This window comes from Oryza sativa, chromosome 11 (assembly GCF_034140825.1).
Source record: "Oryza sativa Japonica Group chromosome 11, ASM3414082v1".
NCBI lineage: Eukaryota > Viridiplantae > Streptophyta > Magnoliopsida > Poales > Poaceae > Oryza > Oryza sativa.
Window position 1 is genome coordinate 2,136,761 of NC_089045.1, and position 20,569 is coordinate 2,157,329.

The window sequence follows — 20,569 nt, forward strand, 5'->3', positions numbered from 1 at the left end:
GAGAGGGAAAGGGGTGAGGACATGAATGTTATTGTGACTAACACTACAGAGCACACCATTTACTTTGAAAACAAAATGAGGGAAAGAGGGGGATGAAGAACAAGAGGGGAAGGGGTGAGACCTCATCAATTGCGTCTGCATTAGCACCAGAATCAAGTAGAATCTGAACCATAGATTCAGATGAAGTGAGGTCAGCTACTATAGCTTTGCCGATTGGCTTTGAAATCTGAACATTAGCTCCAGCCTAAAAGTAAGAATATGTAGATAGATAAGGCTAAAAGAAAACTACAACCAGCATCTGCACATGAAGATATTAGCATATCTCAAAGAGCCAAACAAAAAAAAAACCTGCAACAACGTTTTCATGCTTGTAACTGAACCATTGTATGCCGCACATGCTAAGGGTGTTATACCTCCATCAATAATATCATCCACCTATTAATAAAGACACATTATGTGAAAACACTAGATTCATATTATGTGAAAACACATCATAGCAAAAGACGTGTATTGGTCTTTCTCATAAGAGCTTCAAGAGCAATTTCATCATCCAGTGCTACTGCTGCGTGAATTGGTCCTCCATAAAGAGAATGGATATGAATGTCAGCCCCAAAGTCTATCAATTTTTGCATCGCAGCATATTTGCCTGACAATATATAGAGCAAGAAAGTATGTGTTGGGTTGTGATGGGATTACATTTTGCAATAGCTAAGAGGAATTCGGAAATATACTGACCAAGAAGAATAGATAGCTGAAGCGGTGTTAATCCAAGATTATCTTTCATGTCAATGCTAGGTTCAAGCTTTGCAAGGACATGGCCAAAATACCCTCCGCTGTTTCTCGGAACAGCAATATGAAGAATCGTCCTACCTAAAAGTACATTTGTTAACTGAAGTTGAAAAAAATATGTGAATTTAAACAAATGAACAACATAACTATTACAAACCTGTGCTATCCTTTTTGTCAACATCAATGCCCAAAAACTCCACTAAATGATGAGTAAGAGTAACATGTGCACCCTTGGCAGAGTGATGCAGCACATGCATCCCTTTGTAGTTAAAAGTGCGAAAAAGTGTCCTATATGTGTAAGTGCATAACGGCTTCTTTGCCAATTCTGCATACCTTGGCTGTTAAGAAACAGAAAAAAAATGTTGTAATGACAATGTAAATGGTAGGTTCTACATACCTTCGGATGCATCGATAGTTGCGGGGTCGGTACCATTCTCAGCCAGCTCAATAAACCTTAATGCTTCTATAAGACATTGCAGAATGACATGAATGTAAGTATAGATAGAGTAAAAACAGCAAAGGGCTAGATGAAGTACCATCGTCATGTTTAGTCAGTTTCTTCTTTCCAGTCAGTTCCCTTGGCGAGCTGTTTGCATGCAAAAAAAAATTTAAAAAAAAACAATCACAGCATGTTATGTAACCTAATAAGAGAACAATTACCTTTTTGATGACATTGCAAAAGCCAACCAGAGAATGTTATATAACCTAATAAGAGAACAATTACCTTTTTGATGACATTGCTAAAGCCAACTAGAGGTCTTCGGCTCTGGAAAAAGAAGGGAAACAGCAATCAGCCACCAACAATAAATCTCATTAAACATGAGAGTGCCACGACATATTTTTACAAGGATATTGCAATGAAACAACACAAAATGTAAAAAGGGCATGACTTATGAAAGTTCTCATGTCATCCAGTTGGATAGTAAATAATCAAACCAAACAAATATTGGTACACCCTTAAACACACATAATCGAGTTTGGATCTAAGATGAGACAATCTTCACAGCTAAAATCTCAGTAGTTGGCCGTTCTGCCAAGCCTGCCACCTCCGATGAACCCAAAAGTCCGAACACAGAAACCTGGGCGTATCAAAATCCCAGTTGAACACCCAAAATCCTAAAAAGAAAATCTAAGAGCAAATCGCATTGATTCGGATAATAAAGGAACGAGACCTTTGTTGAGAACCGGATCAAGAACCCCAAAATCCGACACAAAAACCTCACGGCATCAAAACCACTAGCAACATCACACGGATTACATCGCAAAGCAAGGCAGAAATGCCAAAATCCGAACCAAAAACCTAGCGGACCCCGATGAACCCTCAAATTTCCACAACGAACACCAAAATTCAATACCAAACCGGATCAACACCACCGACACATGATTCACCAATGTACTAAAAAATACGGAGACTAAAAACCTCACGGCATCAAAACCACTAGCACATCACACGGATTGCATCGCAAAGCAAGGCAGAAATGCCAAAATCCGAACCAAAAACCTAGCGGACCCTGATGAACCCTCAAATTTCCACAACGAACACCAAAATCAGATACCAAACCGGATCAACACCACTGACACATGATTCACCAATGTACTCAAAAATACGGAGACTAAAAACCTCACCGCATCAGAACCACTAGCACATCGCAAGGACTCGCGGATACCCGATGAACCGTCAAATTTCCACAAGGGGCACCAAAAGAAAGCGGATCAAAACTACTGAAACATCGCACGGGAAATGCCAAAATCCGAATAAGACCCCGCCGGATCAAAAGTCCCCCATGAAACCCTCAAAAATACACCATGAACCCAAAATCCGACCCTAAAAAACCTCCTAGATGATCAAAATCACTGGGCACATCACACGGATTAATCACAAAGTAAAGGATAGAGGCAGATGTTACCATGGGCCTGATTAGTTTGGAGATGAGAGCTGGCTTTCCGTGTTAGGGTTTAGGAATTAGGATGCGGCGGGTTGGGCAGGCGCAGGGATGAAATTTGTAGGGTCGGGACTTGCGCCAGGGGTGGGGCCTAATTTATGAACTTGCGTGTTGCGTGTGGGAACTTTCCTATGAAATGTTACATTTTAGGCCCTGTTTAATTCCCAAATTAAAAAATTTTGCACCATGTCACATCGAATATTTGGACACATGTATAGAGTACTAAATATAGAAAAAAACTAATTACACAAATTGCGTGTAAATTGCGATACGAATCTTTTAAGTCTAATTGCTCCATGATTTGACAATATAGTGCTAAACTAAACATTTGCTAATGACAGATTAATTAGGCTTAATAAATTCGTCTTGCAGTTTCTAGGCGAAATCTGTAATTTGTTTTGTTATTAGTCTACATTTAATACTTCAAATGTATGTCCGTATATCTGACGTGACACGTCAAAATTTTAATACTTCAAATGTATGGCCCTTGGTCTTAGGCCTGGTTTAGTTCCCAACTTTTTCTTCAAACCTCCAACTTTTCTATCACATTAAATTTTTCCTACACACGCAAACTTCCAACTTTTCCGTCACATCGTTCCAATTTCAATCAAACTTCTAATTTTTGCGTGAACTAAACACACCCTTTTGCTTATTACTCCTGATTCGAAAAAAAAACTAACTAAATTAAATGGGACTAGAAACATCAAATTCCCTCCGTCCCATAAAAAACCTAATTTAGAACCGGATGTGACATATCCTAGTACTACAAATCTGAACAAAGGCATATCCATATTCATAGTAATAGAATGTGTCACATCTGGTACTATGTTGGTTTTTATGGGAAGTACTCCTTCCGTCCCATAAAAAACGAATCTATGACTGGATGTGACATATTCTAGTATGATGAATATGGACATATATATTCAGATTTGTAGTACTAGGATATGTCATATTCGGTACTAGATTGAATTTTTAGGGACGAAGGGAGTAGGGGGTGTTTAGATCTAGGGGAGTAAAGTTTTGGTATGTCACATCGGATATACGGACACACATTTGAAGTATTAAACGTAGTCTAATAACAAAACAAATTATATAATCCGCCTGTAAACTGAGAGACGAATTTATTAAGCCTAATTAATCCGTCATTAGCAAATGTTTATTGTAACACCACATTGTTAGATCATGGAGCAATTAGGCTTAAAAGATTCGTCTCGCAAATTAGTCGTAATATGTGCAATTAGTTATTTTTTTAGCCTATATTTAATACTTTATGTAGGCATTCAAATGTTCGATGTGACAGGGTGAAAAATTTTGGTGAGAGATTTAAACTGGGCCTAGGTTGTTTTTATAGAGTGAGTGTTTTACAAATAGACACCTAAACACTTAGGCTGTATTCTTGGGTGAGGGTTGGGAACCCTCACCTCCCGCACGGATGGATTAGTGTATGATAAATTACACCCTCCGTTCCATAAAAAACCTAATCTTGGATTGGGTTTTTTATCGGACGGAGAGAATAAGTGTTTGCTAAAAAAAACTTAAAAAATAAGTTAGTATGATTTTTTAAAGCAATTTTTCTATATAAATTTTTTGCAATAATTATACCGTTTAGCAGTTTGGAAAGCGTGCGTGCGGAAAACGAAGGAGTAGAGGATGAGAACAGGCAGTGCCGAACACCGCCTTAGGCCATGTTCGACTTAGAAACTAAGGATCAGTTTAGCACATTTTTGCCTCCACCTCCTCTAGAGCTGAGTCTAGGCAAATAGTTTAACTACACCTAAAATGGATGGGTGGAGCGCTATTACAAAATGATCTAAAAATGTTGAGCTAGGTTTAGACAGTTCCACAGCTCCACTCTAAATTCAACTCTTGAAGCTAAATTTAGGAGTTGGAGCTCTACCAAACAGACCCTAATATTTCGCGCACATAAAAACAAAGCAACTTATTAGCACATAATTAATTAAGTATTAGTTAATGTTTTCTAAAAAATATTAATATGGATTTTTAAAACAACTTTATTATATATTTTTTTTTACAAAAAAGACACCATTGGGTAGTTTGGGAAACATCCACGTGAATAACGAGAGGGTAGAGGTTGAGAAAGTTGAGAGAATAACACAACCTAAGACATGTTTATTAGGCATGTAAATATTTTAGGATATCATCGACGGGTTATACCCACATACCAGATTCGGAGGGTACAGGGAAATGTTTGTACTAGGGGCTATGTACACGAGATTATATCAAGCAGACGAAGACAATGGTTTATACTAGTTCAGGTCCCTCAAAAGGTAATAGCTATACTCCAATTTATATGGATGATGATGGGAATACCAAAAGGATTACAATGCGTCTGCCAAGAATGGCCCGACGAGATCTAATCGGTGAACAAGGCTATGGTTTCATACGGATTACTTCTCACTGTGGCTGGTGGCTATGATCCGCTACTCCATGGAAGGGACTTGTATTTACACTGATAGATGTCTCCCTCTCCAAGTAGAACTCGAAGAAACTTATTTCGATATAGGGCTGAACAGACCTTATCTCTTGCGAATAAGACTCTTACACCTTCTATTTTGAAGAGATAATTTATTTCTATTATCGCTGTCGTCGGCGAAGCCGGGGACGGACGTCCCTCGAGCCCCTCCGTCGAGCGGTGCGCTTCTGTCGCCCGTTGTTGCCCTCTCCTTCACCTCCTGCCGTCTGCCACCGAGCAGCGCTCTTCTGCCGTCGAGCGGCACTCTTCTGCCGCCCTCCGCTGCCCTCTCATCCGCCTCCCGCAGCATCCCCGCCTGCTGTCACCGCCTAGCTACGTAAGACAAGGAAGATGAGGGAGGTGAGGATGAAAAGTAGGCCCCACATGTCAGTGGGCCCAAAATTTTTTTGAATGACAAATGGGTCCCATATATATATATATATATATATATATATATATATATATATAATTCTAATGTCATATAAGCGTCATGTGGGATGAAGACTAGGTCAACATCACCACGTAGACACCATATCAGCGAAACCGTCCTCTAAAACCACTGAGAGAGTCAAATTGCACCAATTTTAATAGTTGGGGATCAAGATATCAGTATTGCGGTTCAGGGATAGGAATATCACTAGTTAAGGAAGTCATATTGGACTTCCACCGAACGTTCAGATAAGTGGGTTTGCGCCGAACGGCGTATCAGACCCTGTCTCGCGCTAGGCGGCTCCCAGCCGGCAATCCTAACCCTCCCCTCCACCACCCCCACCCACCGACACCGTCGTCTTCTTCTTCTCCCATTAGTCGCTACTCGCCATGGCCGCATCCCGTTATTACCTTAATCTGGATTTTGACGTTTCCGATATGAAGCCTCTGCCCGACTACTGCTTTTCCGAGGCCTGGGAGGTGTGGGAAGCCCATGCTGATCAATCGGATTATGAAAGGGAACAGGCTGTTTTGAGGGTAAGGAAGGAAAGCTCTAAGGTTGATTTTTTTTTAAAAAAATAATTGATTGCGTATCTTACATTCTCCCGAATTACTATCATTCATTCGCATGGTTTTTTGGATCGTTTTGTGTTAGTACGCCCGACGCCGTCGCCTTCTTCGGTGGACTTGGTTCTATCAGGGTGCACTTCGTTAGGGCTTATTTGTATATCAGGCTGTCCAGATTAGTCCTGGTTTAGAAGCGAAAAAATGAACTAAAATTCCATCCAATTCCATGAGATTAGTGCCACCCGAACTAGACCGAAATTTCGAGGGGTCCGTCGGTAGACATCCCTGCGGAAAGGGGAGAGGTAGGGCGTGTCGGTGGGGAAGGAGAAATGGGAGGTAGAGCGTGTTGGTGGGGATGACCAAGGGCTGAACCCCAAAAATTCTAGTCCCACGGATGGGAGTTTGCATAAAGGTCGCAAAATCTCAGCCCGTTTATTTTTCAGATTTAAATCTTTGTGTTCGATCTGTGGTATATATACCCGCTGGAATGCTGGTTAGTTAACTAATGATTGCGTGGATGGAACACGTGGGATAATTTTGCATCTACAGTTCTATTTTATATTTTATTTTTAATGTAGAACTGTTACCGGATAGAGTAAGTGCTGATATGCATGTTTTAGGCCTAAGTCTTTGCCATCTTCTGTTTGCATTAAACATCAGTTCCTTGCATTCAAGAAACAGACGTGGCAACAGAAGTACAGTCTTTAAGAATGCTACATTGTCTTATGTTCTGAAATTATTGGAAATGAATTTGCTAGATGAGATTGCGCCATTTTTTCTGATAATTTGTGTTGTATCCTGTTGTATGATTTTTTTTTGTATTTCATTCTGTTACTCAATTTGCATAAATATTCAACTAATATTTCATAATATGCATGCAGTTCTATGAAGAAAAGGAGAAGGAGATAAAAGCTGCTTATTCTGAAGCCCTAAGTGACGAGGATGATGAGGAGAAAGATGGAGAAATATGTCAGGTGATGATAGCTATCGTGACAGTCTATTTGTAGTGCAGTTGAGATTCATTATTCCTCATGATTATTGACTAATGGTTGCATCTGTTCAGCTTCTGGGTTACGAAGAGGAACATGGACAAGTCTCTGCAGGGATGGAAGATATACCAGAAAACCATGTCAAAAAAGGCTGCACTTACGCGAGCCCAGAGTACCTGGCGGAGCTAACTCAGAAAATTCTATTGGAAATAAATGTAAATGAAGACCTTGGCAATGTAAGGCTTCAAGGTTCATTCATCTGCGTGCTTTTTTAAATTTATCTTTTAGGTGGTTGGGCAGTTTAGTGCCCAGCGCAGTTTATATTGATTGATAATTTTTCTGCCAATATGAACCGAGATGAAAGTTCTGCACCTATTTTCCTTTTGTTTATCTTGTACTCTGTTATGCTATTGGATTGAACAGCCAGTTGATTAATACACTCTTATTATTTTCTCTTTTTTATCGTAAGGGTAACACAGTTGTCTCTTCTGGAGTCATGGAAGGTGATGAGGACAAGAAAACTGTTAAAACAGGTTAGGTGCTGATGATTTTAATTTTGATTTGCCGCTCTGTTTTTCTTTTTGTTCAACAAAACTAATTATACAACAGCCATTTCATATTGCAGTTTAGGTTAGTTGTCAATCATAGTTCACATCTATCTCTAATGCAAATGTCTTTTTAGGTGCTATGTCATGAAATGAAGCATGCTCGTAATGAAGGAGGACAAGTATTTGAAGGTGAGCTGGAACACAAGAAGGCAAGAATGGCAGAAAGCTCACAGAACAAAGGAGAAGATGAAGAGACCCTTCTGCCAGTACGTACCGTTTGACTTGACTTGATTTAATTGAAGTGTTCTCTTGAAGTTAATTTGATTTCCTTACGAGTGTTCTGATGGGCCAAACTTTTGTACCTGAACAATCAAGATATGCTACTTCACATTTCGTATATAACCAAATTTTGATAGGGCTAGCTTGGACCCCTTCATAAGTTTACTTGAAATGCCTACTTCACATAAGTTGGAACGTGCCTATTTAAATTTGAACCAATCTTTAGGCTTTCAAATCAGATAGAAATGCTGATTCAAATAAATGAACTGGGACTTTTGGAGTGCATTTGTTCCCTTTAAAACTACATTTCTCCAATTAGTGCTGAGATATTGTATTTTTTCATGAAAATAACTCGATTCGATTAATTTTTGAATGTTCTTTGGTAGGGGTGACATGGCATTTTATGGTTGATCTACCAACTTTGGTATTTATTTGCAGTGAAATTTGGTTTCTGCACAGAAAGTATTACTACTTCAGTTATAGTGTTCGCTCGCATTTTAGTTTTAACACTTTTAGCTTGTATGGGCAGATGGGGTTTTGATTAGTCAAAAGCAGTTATGTGCTTTGTTGTATAAGATGATTTCTTTTCGACGCAATGTGGTGTATTTTGTCCTAGAAAAAGTTCATGTTGCTATCCGTTGAGAATGGGAGGTTTGTCCAAATGTTTGCATACTTTTGGATGTAGTTCTTGTGCATCTCAATTTTGCATTTGTTTATTTTGGACCTCTGTTGACACCCGCATGCCCTGAAAACTTGTTTGTTTTTGTATTTAGTTTATTATTCTTTTGTAATGTCCAAAACTTTTTTGATTGGTCGCAAAGCCTTTCTTTTCTTACCTTGCATTGTGATCGCTAAGCTGTGGTATAACATTGTGTTATTTCCTGACAGGTCGGTCTGACACCGGATGACATCTGAGGTGGCTAATCAATGTGATTCAATAGAAACTCAATCTGCTGCAGTGGTCCTTTGGTGTCCCAACATTGTTAAAAACTGTGAACAACGTTCATCGTTGTTCCTTGATGTCGACTTCTGTCTAGTGTCTTGAATTGGCAAGCCTGAATAATCACTGTTGGTATTTTTAATATGGGGCTGTATAGATATCAGTCAACTAAAGTTTTATTACCAAGTTTTGCTCACTTTTTATTTACGGCAGGCCTGTTAAGGGATAATATGGTCCGTTGGTGTACATGCCTTAGAGATTATTTAGGCTGTGTGATCGATCAGTGAGCTTTCCTTGGGTCTTTTTAAGTGGGTTCTGTTGGGGTGGAAAAGCTAATTCGTACATACGAGGTAGTGGCCCACATTTCTATTTGAAAGGGGAAAAAGTCTACTTTGACTCCCTTAAAAAGGTAGGTTCGTATTCTCAATAAAAAAAAACCGAGTTTGACGACTTCCTCAAATCTCAAATATTAAAACCTGCACAGATCAACTACTATGACAGGATTGAAGGTGTGGTGTTAAATGATGTAGCCTTTGATCCTGGTCAACACTGCTGTCTTAGTTGGGGTAATGGGAAATAAAGGGCGGGGGCTTCTTGGCGGGTTTCTTCCACGTCCAGTGTTCCCCATCTCGTTGCTTCGGCAGGAGGTGTGGCTGCGGCGGCTTCGTCGACGGCGAGGAGGGTGTAACCGTGTAAGAGCAGGGATAGTGAGCTCGCCGAGTGAGGGCTCGTCGGCATCTGCTTCGCACATCCTGTATCGGGTAGGCCCATTCGACTACGAGCTGGCAGTGGCGTGCAAGTCCAGGACCAAGGCTGCGAGGTAGATCTTGTGGAGCCTAGACAACCTTGGTCAGTGATATTTCAAATACCCCAACGTGAGGGTGAGGTTTTTTTCGTTTTGCTAGCTAGGCTGGTTCAGATTTGTGTTTTGGGCTGGAGTTCTAGGGTTTGTTGTTGCAGTCTGGTGGGTGCGTGCGATTTCTTTGCTTGGTTTGAAGGCCCGACGAGCAGTTTCATCAAAGAATTGTTACTAAAGATGGCAGGTTGAAGGCATCAGAGCTTGATGTAACTAGGCAGGAGTTGGCTACATCAGGCTGTGTTCTTTTGTCTGTGTTACCAACACCATTTCTCTCGTTTTTCGTGTGCACGTTTTTCAAACTGCTAAACAGTATGTTTTTTTTTAAAAAATATTTCTATACGAAAGTTGTTTTTAAAAAAGCTAATACTTAATTAATCACACGTTACTGGACCACTTCGTTTTCTGTGCGAAGACAACTCCACCTCTGACAGCTTAGGATTATTATAATCTATATTATTAATTAAGAGTAAGCTGAAACAGATAGCTTATTATGATATATTATTATAATCTCCGACCCTATTTGATTCAGCTTAGGATTATTATAATCTGGATTATTAATAGTAAGCTGAAATGGATAGCTTAGGGCCTGTTCACTTTGATGCTAAAATAAACCTTACCAAATTTTGGCAATACCAAAATTTTGGCAATGTTGGCACTATTACCAAATTCTGACATAATTTCTTATGTATTTACTAAAATTTGGCAATAAACTAAATGTAGGCACTCTTTTGGCAATTTTGCTAAAAAATGGTATGGTTGAAAGCTAGATTACTATAATATGGTAATTCACTCTAAATGTGCTTTTTTAATTATTGGGTGGCTAACAGCTAACAAACAGTTAATAATCTAGAGAAACAAACAACTAACAACTTGTTTTATGTCGGTTTATTATAATCCAGTTTATAGTAATCTGGCTCAATAATCTAGATTACAATAATCTTAAACTGAAACAAACATGGCCTAAAGATAGCTGTGTTAAAGGATAGGAATAAGTTCACATGCCGTCCCTCAACATTATACCGAGTTTGTTTGACATCCCTTATCCTCAATATCAGAAATCTTCACCCCTAAACTGTACAAAACCGTGCATTTTAGGTCCCATAGTAGTATAGAAACCTGGTTTTGCTGACTTAGCATCCTAGTCGAAAAAAAAGTATGTGGGGCCCACATGTAAGTGAGAAAATGATGTGGGCTTCACATCTCTTCTTTATTTCCTTTTTCTCTTCTCTTCTCTCCTTGTCTTCTCAGTCGGCAGCAGATGGGGGAGAGGCGGCCGGTGGCAGGCGAGCGCACATGAAGAAACTAGGCGGTGGTTGTGCGCATCGTCTGCATCGTGCCTGCTCCGTCCGCCGCCGCCCCGCGCTCACACACTCCTGCCGGCCACCTCCCCCTCCCTCCCAAGCTTGTGAAGAAGAGAGAAGAAAGAAGATGATGACGTCGTCATCCCCGGGTGGTTTCCCACGGCCGCACCCGACGGCGGGGGCAGTGGCGGCGGCGGCAGAACAACCAGCTTGGAGTTGAGAAAGTCGTAGCGTGTAGGCCGGGCAGGTGGCTGCGCCAATGGTGACGACATTGGCGGGGACAGAGGCATCACGAGGATCGTCGGGCCGGTCATCCCTCCGAGCAAGGGGAGGTGGAGTAGCAACGAGGAGGAGGTGGACACCCGAAGGGAGGAAAGCAGTGGGGAGGTGGAGTAGCAACGAGGAGGGCTAGGACGCAGCCAGTTGATGCCGGCAGAGGAGCCACTCGGCGCCGAAGCACCAGCAGAGGAAGACAAGGGATTCGCTGCTGCCTCTGACCCCTTTGCCGCCGGGAACTGAAGAAGAGAATAAAAGAAAAGAGAAAATTAAAGAAAAAAAGAGATGTAGACCTCACATTTTTCTCTTTTCACTTACATGTAGACCTCACATACTTTTTTATATTTTTTTCTGACTAGGATGCACGTCAGTAAAACCGAACATCTATATACTACTATGAGACCTAAATTGTATGGTTTTGTATAGTTGAGGGGTGAAGATTTCTGATATTGAGGGTAAGAGATGTCATGTAAAGTTGAGGGGCTGTGTTCGGGAGGAGGGGTTGCGGCACGCAAAACGAAGCCTCTATTATTGCATGATTAATTGAGTATTTACTATTTTTTTAAAAATAGATTAATATGATTTTTTAAAGCAACTTTTGTATAGAAATTTTTTACAAAAAAACACACCGTTTTAGTAGTTTGAAAAGTGTGCGCGTGGAAAACGAGGGGAGGGGTTGAGAACTAGTACTACCGAACGCAGCCTAATTTGTGAGATGTACTCTCTTCAGTCTTCCCTTCCAAAATCACACAGAAAACCCTCACACAGAAAACTGCCGATGGCGGACGCCGTCGCCGCCTACGATGCGCTGCCCGCGCCTCCCTCTCCACCCTCACCCGCGTTGCCACCGCCGTTCCAGCCCCCGCCCCCCGATACCCCGATATCCGACGCCACCCCATCCGCCGCCGAAACCCCCAATCTCCCCGACACCCCCGCCTCCGCCTCCCCCTTCTCCGACGCCGCGCTCGCCGCCGACGCCTCCGATGCCGATGCCTCAGCCGTCGCCGCGCCACCCGACGACGACGGGACCAACCCGTTGGGCGGCGCCATGAAGCACATGGCCCTCGCGCCCCCGCCGCCGCCGAACAAGAAGTCCAAGAAGAAGAACAGCAACAGCGTCTGGACCAGGCCCAACTCCCGCAAGGGCAAGAAGAAGGCCAAGCAGCCGGCCAACGCCCTCGCCGGCGGCAGCGCCGGCGCCAACGGCCGCCTCCCCAAGCCCTCCAGCGGCGACGACGAGCTCGTCCTCACCCCGGCGCCCCGATTCGCGGCCGAGCGCAACGACGACGCGCCCGATCTGCCCGTGCTCCTCTCCCGCGTCTTCAAGTCCGACAAGGTCGAGGTCTCCGACGACCGCCTCACCGCCGGCAGCACAAAGGGATACCGGATGGTGCGCGCCACCCGCGGCGTCGCTGCCGGCGCTTGGTACTTCGAGGTCAAGGTCCTTCACCTCGGCAGCACCGGCCACACCCGCCTTGGATGGGCTACCAACAATGCTGACATCCACGCTCCCGTAGGCTACGATGTGTTTGGATTTGGATACCGCGACATGGATGGTACCAAGGTGCACAAAGCATGGAGGGCCAATTATGCCGATCAAGGCTATGGCGAGGGCGATGTACTCGGCTTCTACATTCATCTACCTGATGGAGAGCTGTATGAGCCCAAGCAGCCTTTCCTGGTTCACTACAAGGGGCTTCCTTTCCGCGCAGAAGCTCCCAAGGCAGCTGAGCAGAAGACGCCGGATCCAGTTCCTGGTGGGTATCATTGTGTTACTTCATGTGTCTGAATAAACTGGTGGTAGATTGCCAGCCAGGAAAACAACACACGCTACTTTTCACAAAACAACTTGGTATGAACTAGCAATTTCACAAATAATAAGATTCTCTATGTAATAACAAGGATGCGTGTTTCATGATGTTATATGGAATACTTGGAGTAATGTAGAATTTGTACCAATTACGGAATTACCGGTAGTAGATTTACATAGATAAAGTGATTTAGGATCCAGGACAACAGATTCGAGTGCTATTTACATGTATATGGTTATATAGGAAATATTAGAACTTCCAATAGCTGTAATGTGACAGTGGTGCACTTGTCCTAACAAAACTAAAAAGTACGTTTAATTAAGTTTTTGCATCCTATGTTTGAGCAAGTTTCTGATCTCTGTTTGGTTGGACACATTGGTACCTACTCCTACATGTGTTTCAAGTCACTGCACCTCCATTGCACAAACTAGAAAGTAGTTTCTACTCACTGCTCTTGAAATCATTTCCAAAGCATAAAGTGTCTTGTACCAAGAAATATAGCTATTGCACAAATTGTCATCATTATTATTGGAGGTTCTTAGCGCTGAAGCATAGTGAATGCAGCATACAGTTCATAAGTCACAATGTAAGAAAGAGAGCAAGAAATGCAGCAAATGCTTCTCTAGCAATGCTCTCTTGAGAGGCACAACATGAAAAATGTAACAATTTGCTTCTACAGTTGTGCGTAACTTATTGATTTGCCACTCAATCAAAGACAAGAAACACCTACCAAATGTTACTAAATTTACCCATATTGTTCTGTTCAAGAGTATCTATGTCATCATCTGACCTTAAATTATATTCTTGACTGTTTGACAGTGCATAGTCTTTTTTGTATTCCATACTAGTAAAAACAAATACCTGCAACCTCACTTTTTTGAGAAGATAATATGTTCTTGACTATTATATCCTAAAGTATAATTACTTATTTGGTTCTGGAATTTATCTACATCAAAACAAGTACTGCATGATATGCTGTACCAATCCTAACTCGAAGGTGCAATCTTCCTACTATATCATAGGAGGTTACTTTTGGGAGTGTTTACTTATCCAGCCATCATTGCAATCTTATCGTGCAGAAGATTCCATTATGTTTATGTGCACATGAATAAAACGGGCAGTTCTTTCTTATCTGTTTTCTTATGATGAAGTCAGAAATCGATGACTGTAAAGTTTTTGTTGCCTCAAAGTCAGTAATTGTAAATAAGTGCACATTAGTACCTTCCATTGAATCACTATATTTTGCTTACATGGATTAAAAAAGGGATTTCTTGTTTGTTCTTCCCATAGAAAAAAAATCAGTATCCTATATGACATTTACACAATTGCACTTAAATGACATTTCCTACTTTCTAGCATCCATTGTTAGATGCTAGAAAGTATCCATCGTAAGTAGGAAAACAAGGGATGCTAGAAAGTAGCAATTTGTGCAGCCTCTCCTCTGGCCTTCTTAGATATTCCATTTTAATACTTTATGGTTCTTGCAAATGCAGGTAGTGAGATATGCTACTTCAAGAATGGGGTATGCCAGGGCACTGCTTTTGTGGACATTCCTGGAGGGCGGTACTACCCAGCTGCGTCAATGTATACACTGCCTGACCAGCCAAACTGCGAAGTCAGATTCAACTTTGGTCCCAATTTTGAGTTCTTTCCAGAAGATTTTGGAGGTCGATCAGTTCCTCAACCAATGAATAATGTGCCTTATCGACCATATCAGCTGGCGAATGAGGTGCCTGCAGAAAACGGTACTGCTGAAAAAACCATTAAACTGCAGTGAAAATTCTGCTTTAGTTAGAGCTTATGTAATCCGGTTAAACAGCACGCGGGCTGATGGCTATAGCTGGTTTAGTAATGTTTGTCTGGTTAGATGGATGCTGTAGTTATTGAATATTTTTCACTTGATGGTTTGGCCATTTGACCTTCGTGTAGCAACGCATGCCTTCAATCTTTCCCATCCATGATGGGGCGAAGTTAATCCGAGATGTTGGGGGGCGGTAAGGGCGGTTGCACGTAGTCTAGCAGTGGGATGAGGATTAAGGGCGACAGTTTAATACTCATAATATGTAATATTTGGTCAATAATGTTTGGCCGAATCTTATCCTAAGGAGGAGTAATACAAATAGATGAGAGGTACATCTAATTTTATCCATGTTATTAATTCATAAGAAGGTATTATACATTTTTCTGTGGATACATGTAAGTAGCTTCGTTAACAGAAAAATGTATCAATGAAGCTGATATTATACAGAAAATTTTCTGTTGCATACAAGGATAACAGCATTTATGCCAGATGATACTCGACCTGGGGTAGGCAGGTAGTGTGAATTACCTTTGAAGAAAAAAAATTGAAACATCAATATCATAATATATTATAACATTTTTTATACCAGTGCAGTCTCCATGTAAAGAAACACAATGTTTGCAAAGCACCGGACCTTTAATTTCCAATGTTTCATATCTTAATCTTAAATAAACAAATACAAAAACCAGCTTCATCATTCTGCGAGATAACAGTGTTGAAGAGCTGGAAGACAAGTGATTTTCTAACATAAATATGGAATTTGAAAATCCTATATAAGACAGTTGACATTTTGCATAGTTTTAAATGCATGTACATACCAACGTGAGAGAAATAACTTCAACTTGAGTGCCATTTGATTTTCAGATGGCTACAAGCCAGATCGGTTTTCAATCTGCTCAATGCCATTTCTCGATGTTGCAGCAATGAGGTCATGCTAGGTTCACTCCTTTTGCGTGCCATTTTCCGGGAGATGTTCTTCCATTTTGATTCGAATTCACAGGCTGCAGACAAATAATTCAGTTAATAGGAATTCTTACGTTTTGGTCAAACTTGAAAAGGGAAACATTCCTTTCATTTTTATGCAAAAGATGCAGATGGCACCTGAGTATTTAAAGCACATAGACAATGTTAATGTTTCTCTCTGCAGAAAAAGAGGCAAATAACTAAATATTTTCTTTATGCCAAAGGATCAATGAACATGATGAAACTTTCATTATACCAAACAAAACAAGAAAAGAATGACCAGTACAGACAGTCATGTACTCATGTTGCTACATTATTTCGGTATGGCTAAATAAACATAGCTTTCTAGGGTAATGTCATAAAATACCAACCTAAGATACAAAATAATTTCAGAAGAAAGTGCAATGACACCCTAAATCAAGTGAAAACTGCAAAGAAAAGCTGCACTTACAAGCTGGAGCACTCTATAGCTATATGCAATTCTAGTAACATCTTAATCAAGTCTGAGGCTGTTGGAGAATGATGGTTACGATCAATAACCTTCACTTCTGTTGACAAAGCCTTCAATAAGGCATGCGAGATTCCATGGCCTTCCAGCTGATGAAGCTTTGGCGCCACCTTTTAATTCACCATTATGTTGTCTCAGGCTGAAATAATAAAAATACTGTCATCAACACACAATTACAATTTAAATGTGGTATGACTAAAGATGTTCAAATTTTCACTTCATACTTTCTAATCATGTTAATTGCTACATATTCAAGCATGTAAATCGTACAAGCATGAGCAAGATAACTACTACAATATTTCAAGGCAACTGCAATGTATATATGGAGAAAAGGACAGGCTCTGATATACAGCACGAGAATATCACAGTGACACAAATAGACACAACTTAACAAACATGATGAAGACAGGTAGAGACAAGAGCAGATAACAGCTTATTTAGCAGAAAATATTCTGCATGTTTAACCTACATTGCTAGAAGTAGACCAAACTCAGGTTTGATTCATGTGCCAATATCTTCACCAAAAGGAGTAGGACTAAACAATGACCTGAATTTCGTTCTCTCCCAAGTCCCATAACTTTTCACAACAAATCGGCGGCAGGAACTGAGGTCGATTCCAACCTCCTCAATCCTTATTATTTCAAACGCTCTGCGCTGCGCCTACTTGCTACTCATGCTCTACCACAAGTCTACAACCTTCTGAGACATCTCGCTCTAGAAATCAGACAGGAGTAGGAGACAGGGAAGCAAGGTAAGCTGGGAATCACCGGCGAGGGAAGTCGGTGGTGACGCCGACGTAGGTGCGGGGGATCCGGGAGGAGGCGATGAGGTAGACGCACCACCCCGACGCCGCCTTCCCCTTCGCAGCCTCCGCCGGCGAACTACCGGGCGCGCACGACGCCGACGCGGCGGCGGCGGCGGCGGCGGGCTCGCCGGATTTGGGAGGAAGAGCGCGAGGGATCTTCGCCGATCGGAAGGTAGCGGAGAGCTTCATCTCCCACCTCGCCGGCGAGGCGACGACGCCGTGAGAAAATTTTCGAATTGGGGATATTTTTAGCACGTGCTTTTTTAGAGGAGTATCAGGCCGTGGCCCGTGGGGCGTGTTGGACATGGGCCGAATGGACAAATGGGCCGTACCGGAATGTGAGCCTAATTCGACACGGCCAGTTTAAGCCTGGGAAACGTGCGTCGAAAATGAATTCCGGCATGCTTCGAACGTGTGAAAATATGCGATAAATCAGAAATCTACGTGATGGAATTCGGATGATTATATTGCAGAGGTTGCACGTGCCAAATAACCGTGCATATACTAGCTGGGAAATGGCATTTTTCTGATACGCGTAGGGGAAAAGGCTCGCTTGTGCCAAATTTGAAGCTGGGTTTGGGTTGTCATGAAAGGCAAATGGAGAAAAGAATTAGGCACTAGGGTGAGTGTAAATCAGAGGGTGGTTAGGCAGTGCAACCCTGGAAAGTTTTTCCAAATGTGGAATGCAAGCTCGCGGCATGAAAGATAACTGGGCGCTAATTGCCTCTGCATTACTGTTCCTCATCCAAGTCTGACACTATGATGTTCAGTTAACAGGTTGATGTCGTGTAAAAAAAATAGGTTGATGTCAAGATCCTCAGACATCTTAATGTGGAATACAAATCTCTTTTATTTCTAATGGGAAAATAGATAACCGGCCCAATTAGTGTCAAATGCATAATCTGAGGACACCTGGTGTCCAATAATGCAACACTCACATGGTTCTTGCTTGAATTATCTTGAAGTAGATGCTCAATCTAAAATAGTCGGTTATCTTGTACTCAAAATGATCTAGTGCAAACTGGCGGATTGTATCTTTAAGTCCAAAAGGCTTTCTGAATAAAGGTGCTTCTGAATTTCATTTAACGACTGTCCTATCCTGAAATTGTCAAACTGACAACCAGTTCAGCCGAACTAGCGCGTATTTAAATTGCACTGATCTTTCATCTTAATATTAAAATTTCCTGCAATTTTATTTGGCAGAAAAAACTAGTTCATCAGTTAGCTTGCGGCATTGCCACGTGCAGCATGCAAAGCACAAGACCACCAAACTAACATTCCTACCCCAGCATGGCTGCATTTCACTGTAATCTTCTTCAGATATAAACATGTCAATTTGCTTCCGAAGAGGCTGGAGCCTTGCATCAGTCCCAAGCAGAGTGGATCATTTTGGAGGTTTGGCCGATCAACTTTCGAGTTTTTGGTTGCATATAGTCACAACCAAACTCAAGATGCATGATGAATTTCTTCCAAGAAAAAAACTTTTGGATTAATTGCCCGAAATGTGGGAGCAGAGAACGCGCAGCTATGAAAGACACGGTGCCTGACAACGCATTTCCCGCCGTTTTCAAATCAACAGAAGCAACTCTGAGCTTTCCCTCCATTTCTCATGCTCCCTGCGTATATAACAAGCTCCATCTCGGATCGAGCGCATGCAGCGGTGACACATGGCGGCTTCTATCTCCGGAGCTCGCACTTGCTACCCTAGCGCGGCGGTGGCGCGACGTGGCGGCGGCGGCGGCCGGTGCTGCTCCGTCGTCAGGAGCTCGCTGGCGACCTCGTCGCCGGCGACGTGCAAGCCGTCAGGGATGATGCGGATTGGCAGGCAGTGGACGGAGCTCCAGGGTGCTCGTGATTGGGACGGCCTGCTTAACCCGCTCGACGGCGCGCTCCGGGGCGAGCTCGTCCGCTACGGCGAGTTCGTCCGCGCCGCGTACGCCAGCTTCGACTTCGACGGCGGCGCGCCGTCGTCGTATGGGTCGTGCCGGTTTCCGACCAGCTCCCTGCTGCGCCGCTCCGGGCTCCCTGAGACTGGCTACCGGGTCACCGGGATCCTCCACGCCGCGTCGACGTCGGCGCCGGGCTGGCTGTCGTGCAGGTCCAGCTACATTGGGTACGTCGCGGTGTGCGACGACGAGGACGAGATCGAGCGGCTGGGTCGCCGCGACGTCGTCATTGCGTTCCGCGGCACGGCGACGTGCGGCGAGTGGGTGGACAACTTCAAGTCCACTCTCACCCACCTGCCGCCGCGATCCGGCGACGGCGAGGCGGCGCCGCCGATGGTGGAGAGTGGATTCTGGAGGCTCTTCACCACCCCGGGCGAAGCGCACGGCAGCCTGCAGCAACAAGTGCGCGGCGAGGTGCAGCGGATCGTCAGCGAGTACGGCGGCGAGGGCATGCCGCCGTTGAGCATCACGGTCACCGGACACAGCCTCGGCGCCGCGCTCGCGGTGCTCACCGCCTACGACATCACGACAAACTCCCCCATGCAACGCCACGGCGGCGGCGACGACGACGACGGCGAGGCGCCGATGGTGACCGCCGTGTCGTTCGGCGGGCCGCGCGTGGGCAACGCGGCGTTCCGGCGAAGGCTGGAGGAGAGCGGCGGCAAGGTGCTCCGCGTGGTGAACTCGAACGACGTCGTGACCAAGGTGCCGGGGTTCCCCGTCGACGGCGACGACTGCGGCGGCGGCGCTCGGGAGGGCGACGCGCCGGCGAGGAGGAAACCGAGGTTGCCGAGGTGGCTGGTGTCCAAGATGGGGTGGGAGTACAGCGACGTCGGCCGCGAGCTGCGCCTTTGCAGCCAGGGCGACACGGCGCGCAACGTGGTTGCATCGCATGACCTTGATTTGTATCTCAAGCTCGTGGCAGCCTGCACATATTAGTTAGGACCTGTGTCTACGCTAACACAGTAATTAACACAGTAATTAGCACAGCTTAGTTAGGACCTGTAGCCAATGCATTAACACGTTAGGAGTAATTAACGCACGCACCTCAGTTTGCTGTCAAACGGTGATTCTTTTTTTTTTTTACTGACAGAGAACAGGAATAGATCAACTACAGAGTGACAGTATCAGTCATTCACAGTTTCTGTAAAATGGTGATTCTTTTGTAATGACAAAACGTAACGGAAGTTAAAATGTCTTTTGACCTGTTCACATTACTGTTCTTCCATAACAGTTCATATACTGTTCTTCCAAAACGTAACGGAGTACGTCATTTGCTTAGCAGATGACTTAACGCGTACATTGTCATGGAAAATTGGACTTTCGATGTTTTTTTCTTTTC

At 43.3% G+C, this 20,569-nt stretch overlaps 5 protein-coding genes across 6 annotated transcripts; 3 read left to right on the forward strand and 2 right to left on the reverse strand.

The window, feature by feature from the left end:
* Positions 1-359: 359 nt before the first annotated feature.
* On the reverse strand, positions 360-2,764 carry LOC4349759 (uncharacterized). Its single transcript, XM_026021224.2, has 7 exons — positions 2,697-2,764; positions 1,514-1,555; positions 1,326-1,375; positions 1,187-1,252; positions 947-1,114; positions 736-870; positions 360-646 (listed from the first exon to the last, which is right to left on the reverse strand). Exons 2-7 carry the CDS (start codon positions 1,525-1,527, stop codon positions 492-494), a joined length of 588 nt encoding a protein of 195 aa, XP_025877009.2. The 5' UTR covers positions 1,528-1,555; positions 2,697-2,764; the 3' UTR covers positions 360-491.
* Positions 2,765-5,881: 3,117 nt separating this feature from the next.
* Positions 5,882-9,164, forward strand: LOC4349760 (uncharacterized). Its single transcript, XM_015761036.3, has 6 exons — positions 5,882-6,171; positions 7,083-7,175; positions 7,265-7,426; positions 7,670-7,723; positions 7,873-8,004; positions 8,906-9,164. Exons 1-6 carry the CDS (start codon positions 6,025-6,027, stop codon positions 8,930-8,932), a joined length of 615 nt encoding a protein of 204 aa, XP_015616522.1. The 5' UTR covers positions 5,882-6,024; the 3' UTR covers positions 8,933-9,164.
* Positions 9,165-12,110: 2,946 nt separating this feature from the next.
* LOC4349761 (protein TRAUCO) lies at positions 12,111-15,353 on the forward strand. Its single transcript, XM_015759635.3, has 2 exons — positions 12,111-13,150; positions 14,698-15,353. The coding sequence occupies exons 1-2, from the start codon at positions 12,172-12,174 to the stop codon at positions 14,979-14,981; spliced, it is 1,263 nt and encodes a 420-aa protein (XP_015615121.3). The 5' UTR covers positions 12,111-12,171; the 3' UTR covers positions 14,982-15,353.
* A 52-nt stretch (positions 15,354-15,405) lies between these two features.
* Positions 15,406-17,514, reverse strand: LOC9267637 (structure-specific endonuclease subunit slx1). 2 transcript variants are annotated; one of them, XM_015759638.3, is made up of 4 exons: positions 17,244-17,514; positions 16,509-16,615; positions 15,824-16,006; positions 15,406-15,533 (listed from the first exon to the last, which is right to left on the reverse strand). In XM_015759638.3, the coding sequence occupies exons 1-3, from the start codon at positions 17,468-17,470 to the stop codon at positions 15,843-15,845; spliced, it is 498 nt and encodes a 165-aa protein (XP_015615124.1). In that variant the 5' UTR covers positions 17,471-17,514; the 3' UTR covers positions 15,406-15,533; positions 15,824-15,842. The 2 variants fall into 2 exon arrangements, with proteins under 2 accessions (XP_015615124.1, XP_015615122.1); XM_015759636.3 differs by lacking the exon at positions 15,406-15,533 and having other exon boundaries at positions 15,564-16,006.
* Positions 17,515-18,946: 1,432 nt separating this feature from the next.
* Positions 18,947-20,439, forward strand: LOC107277936 (phospholipase A(1) DAD1, chloroplastic). Its single transcript, XM_026021310.2, has one exon. The coding sequence runs from the start codon at positions 18,949-18,951 to the stop codon at positions 20,164-20,166; it is 1,218 nt and encodes a 405-aa protein (XP_025877095.2). The 5' UTR covers positions 18,947-18,948; the 3' UTR covers positions 20,167-20,439.
* Positions 20,440-20,569: the final 130 nt, after the last annotated feature.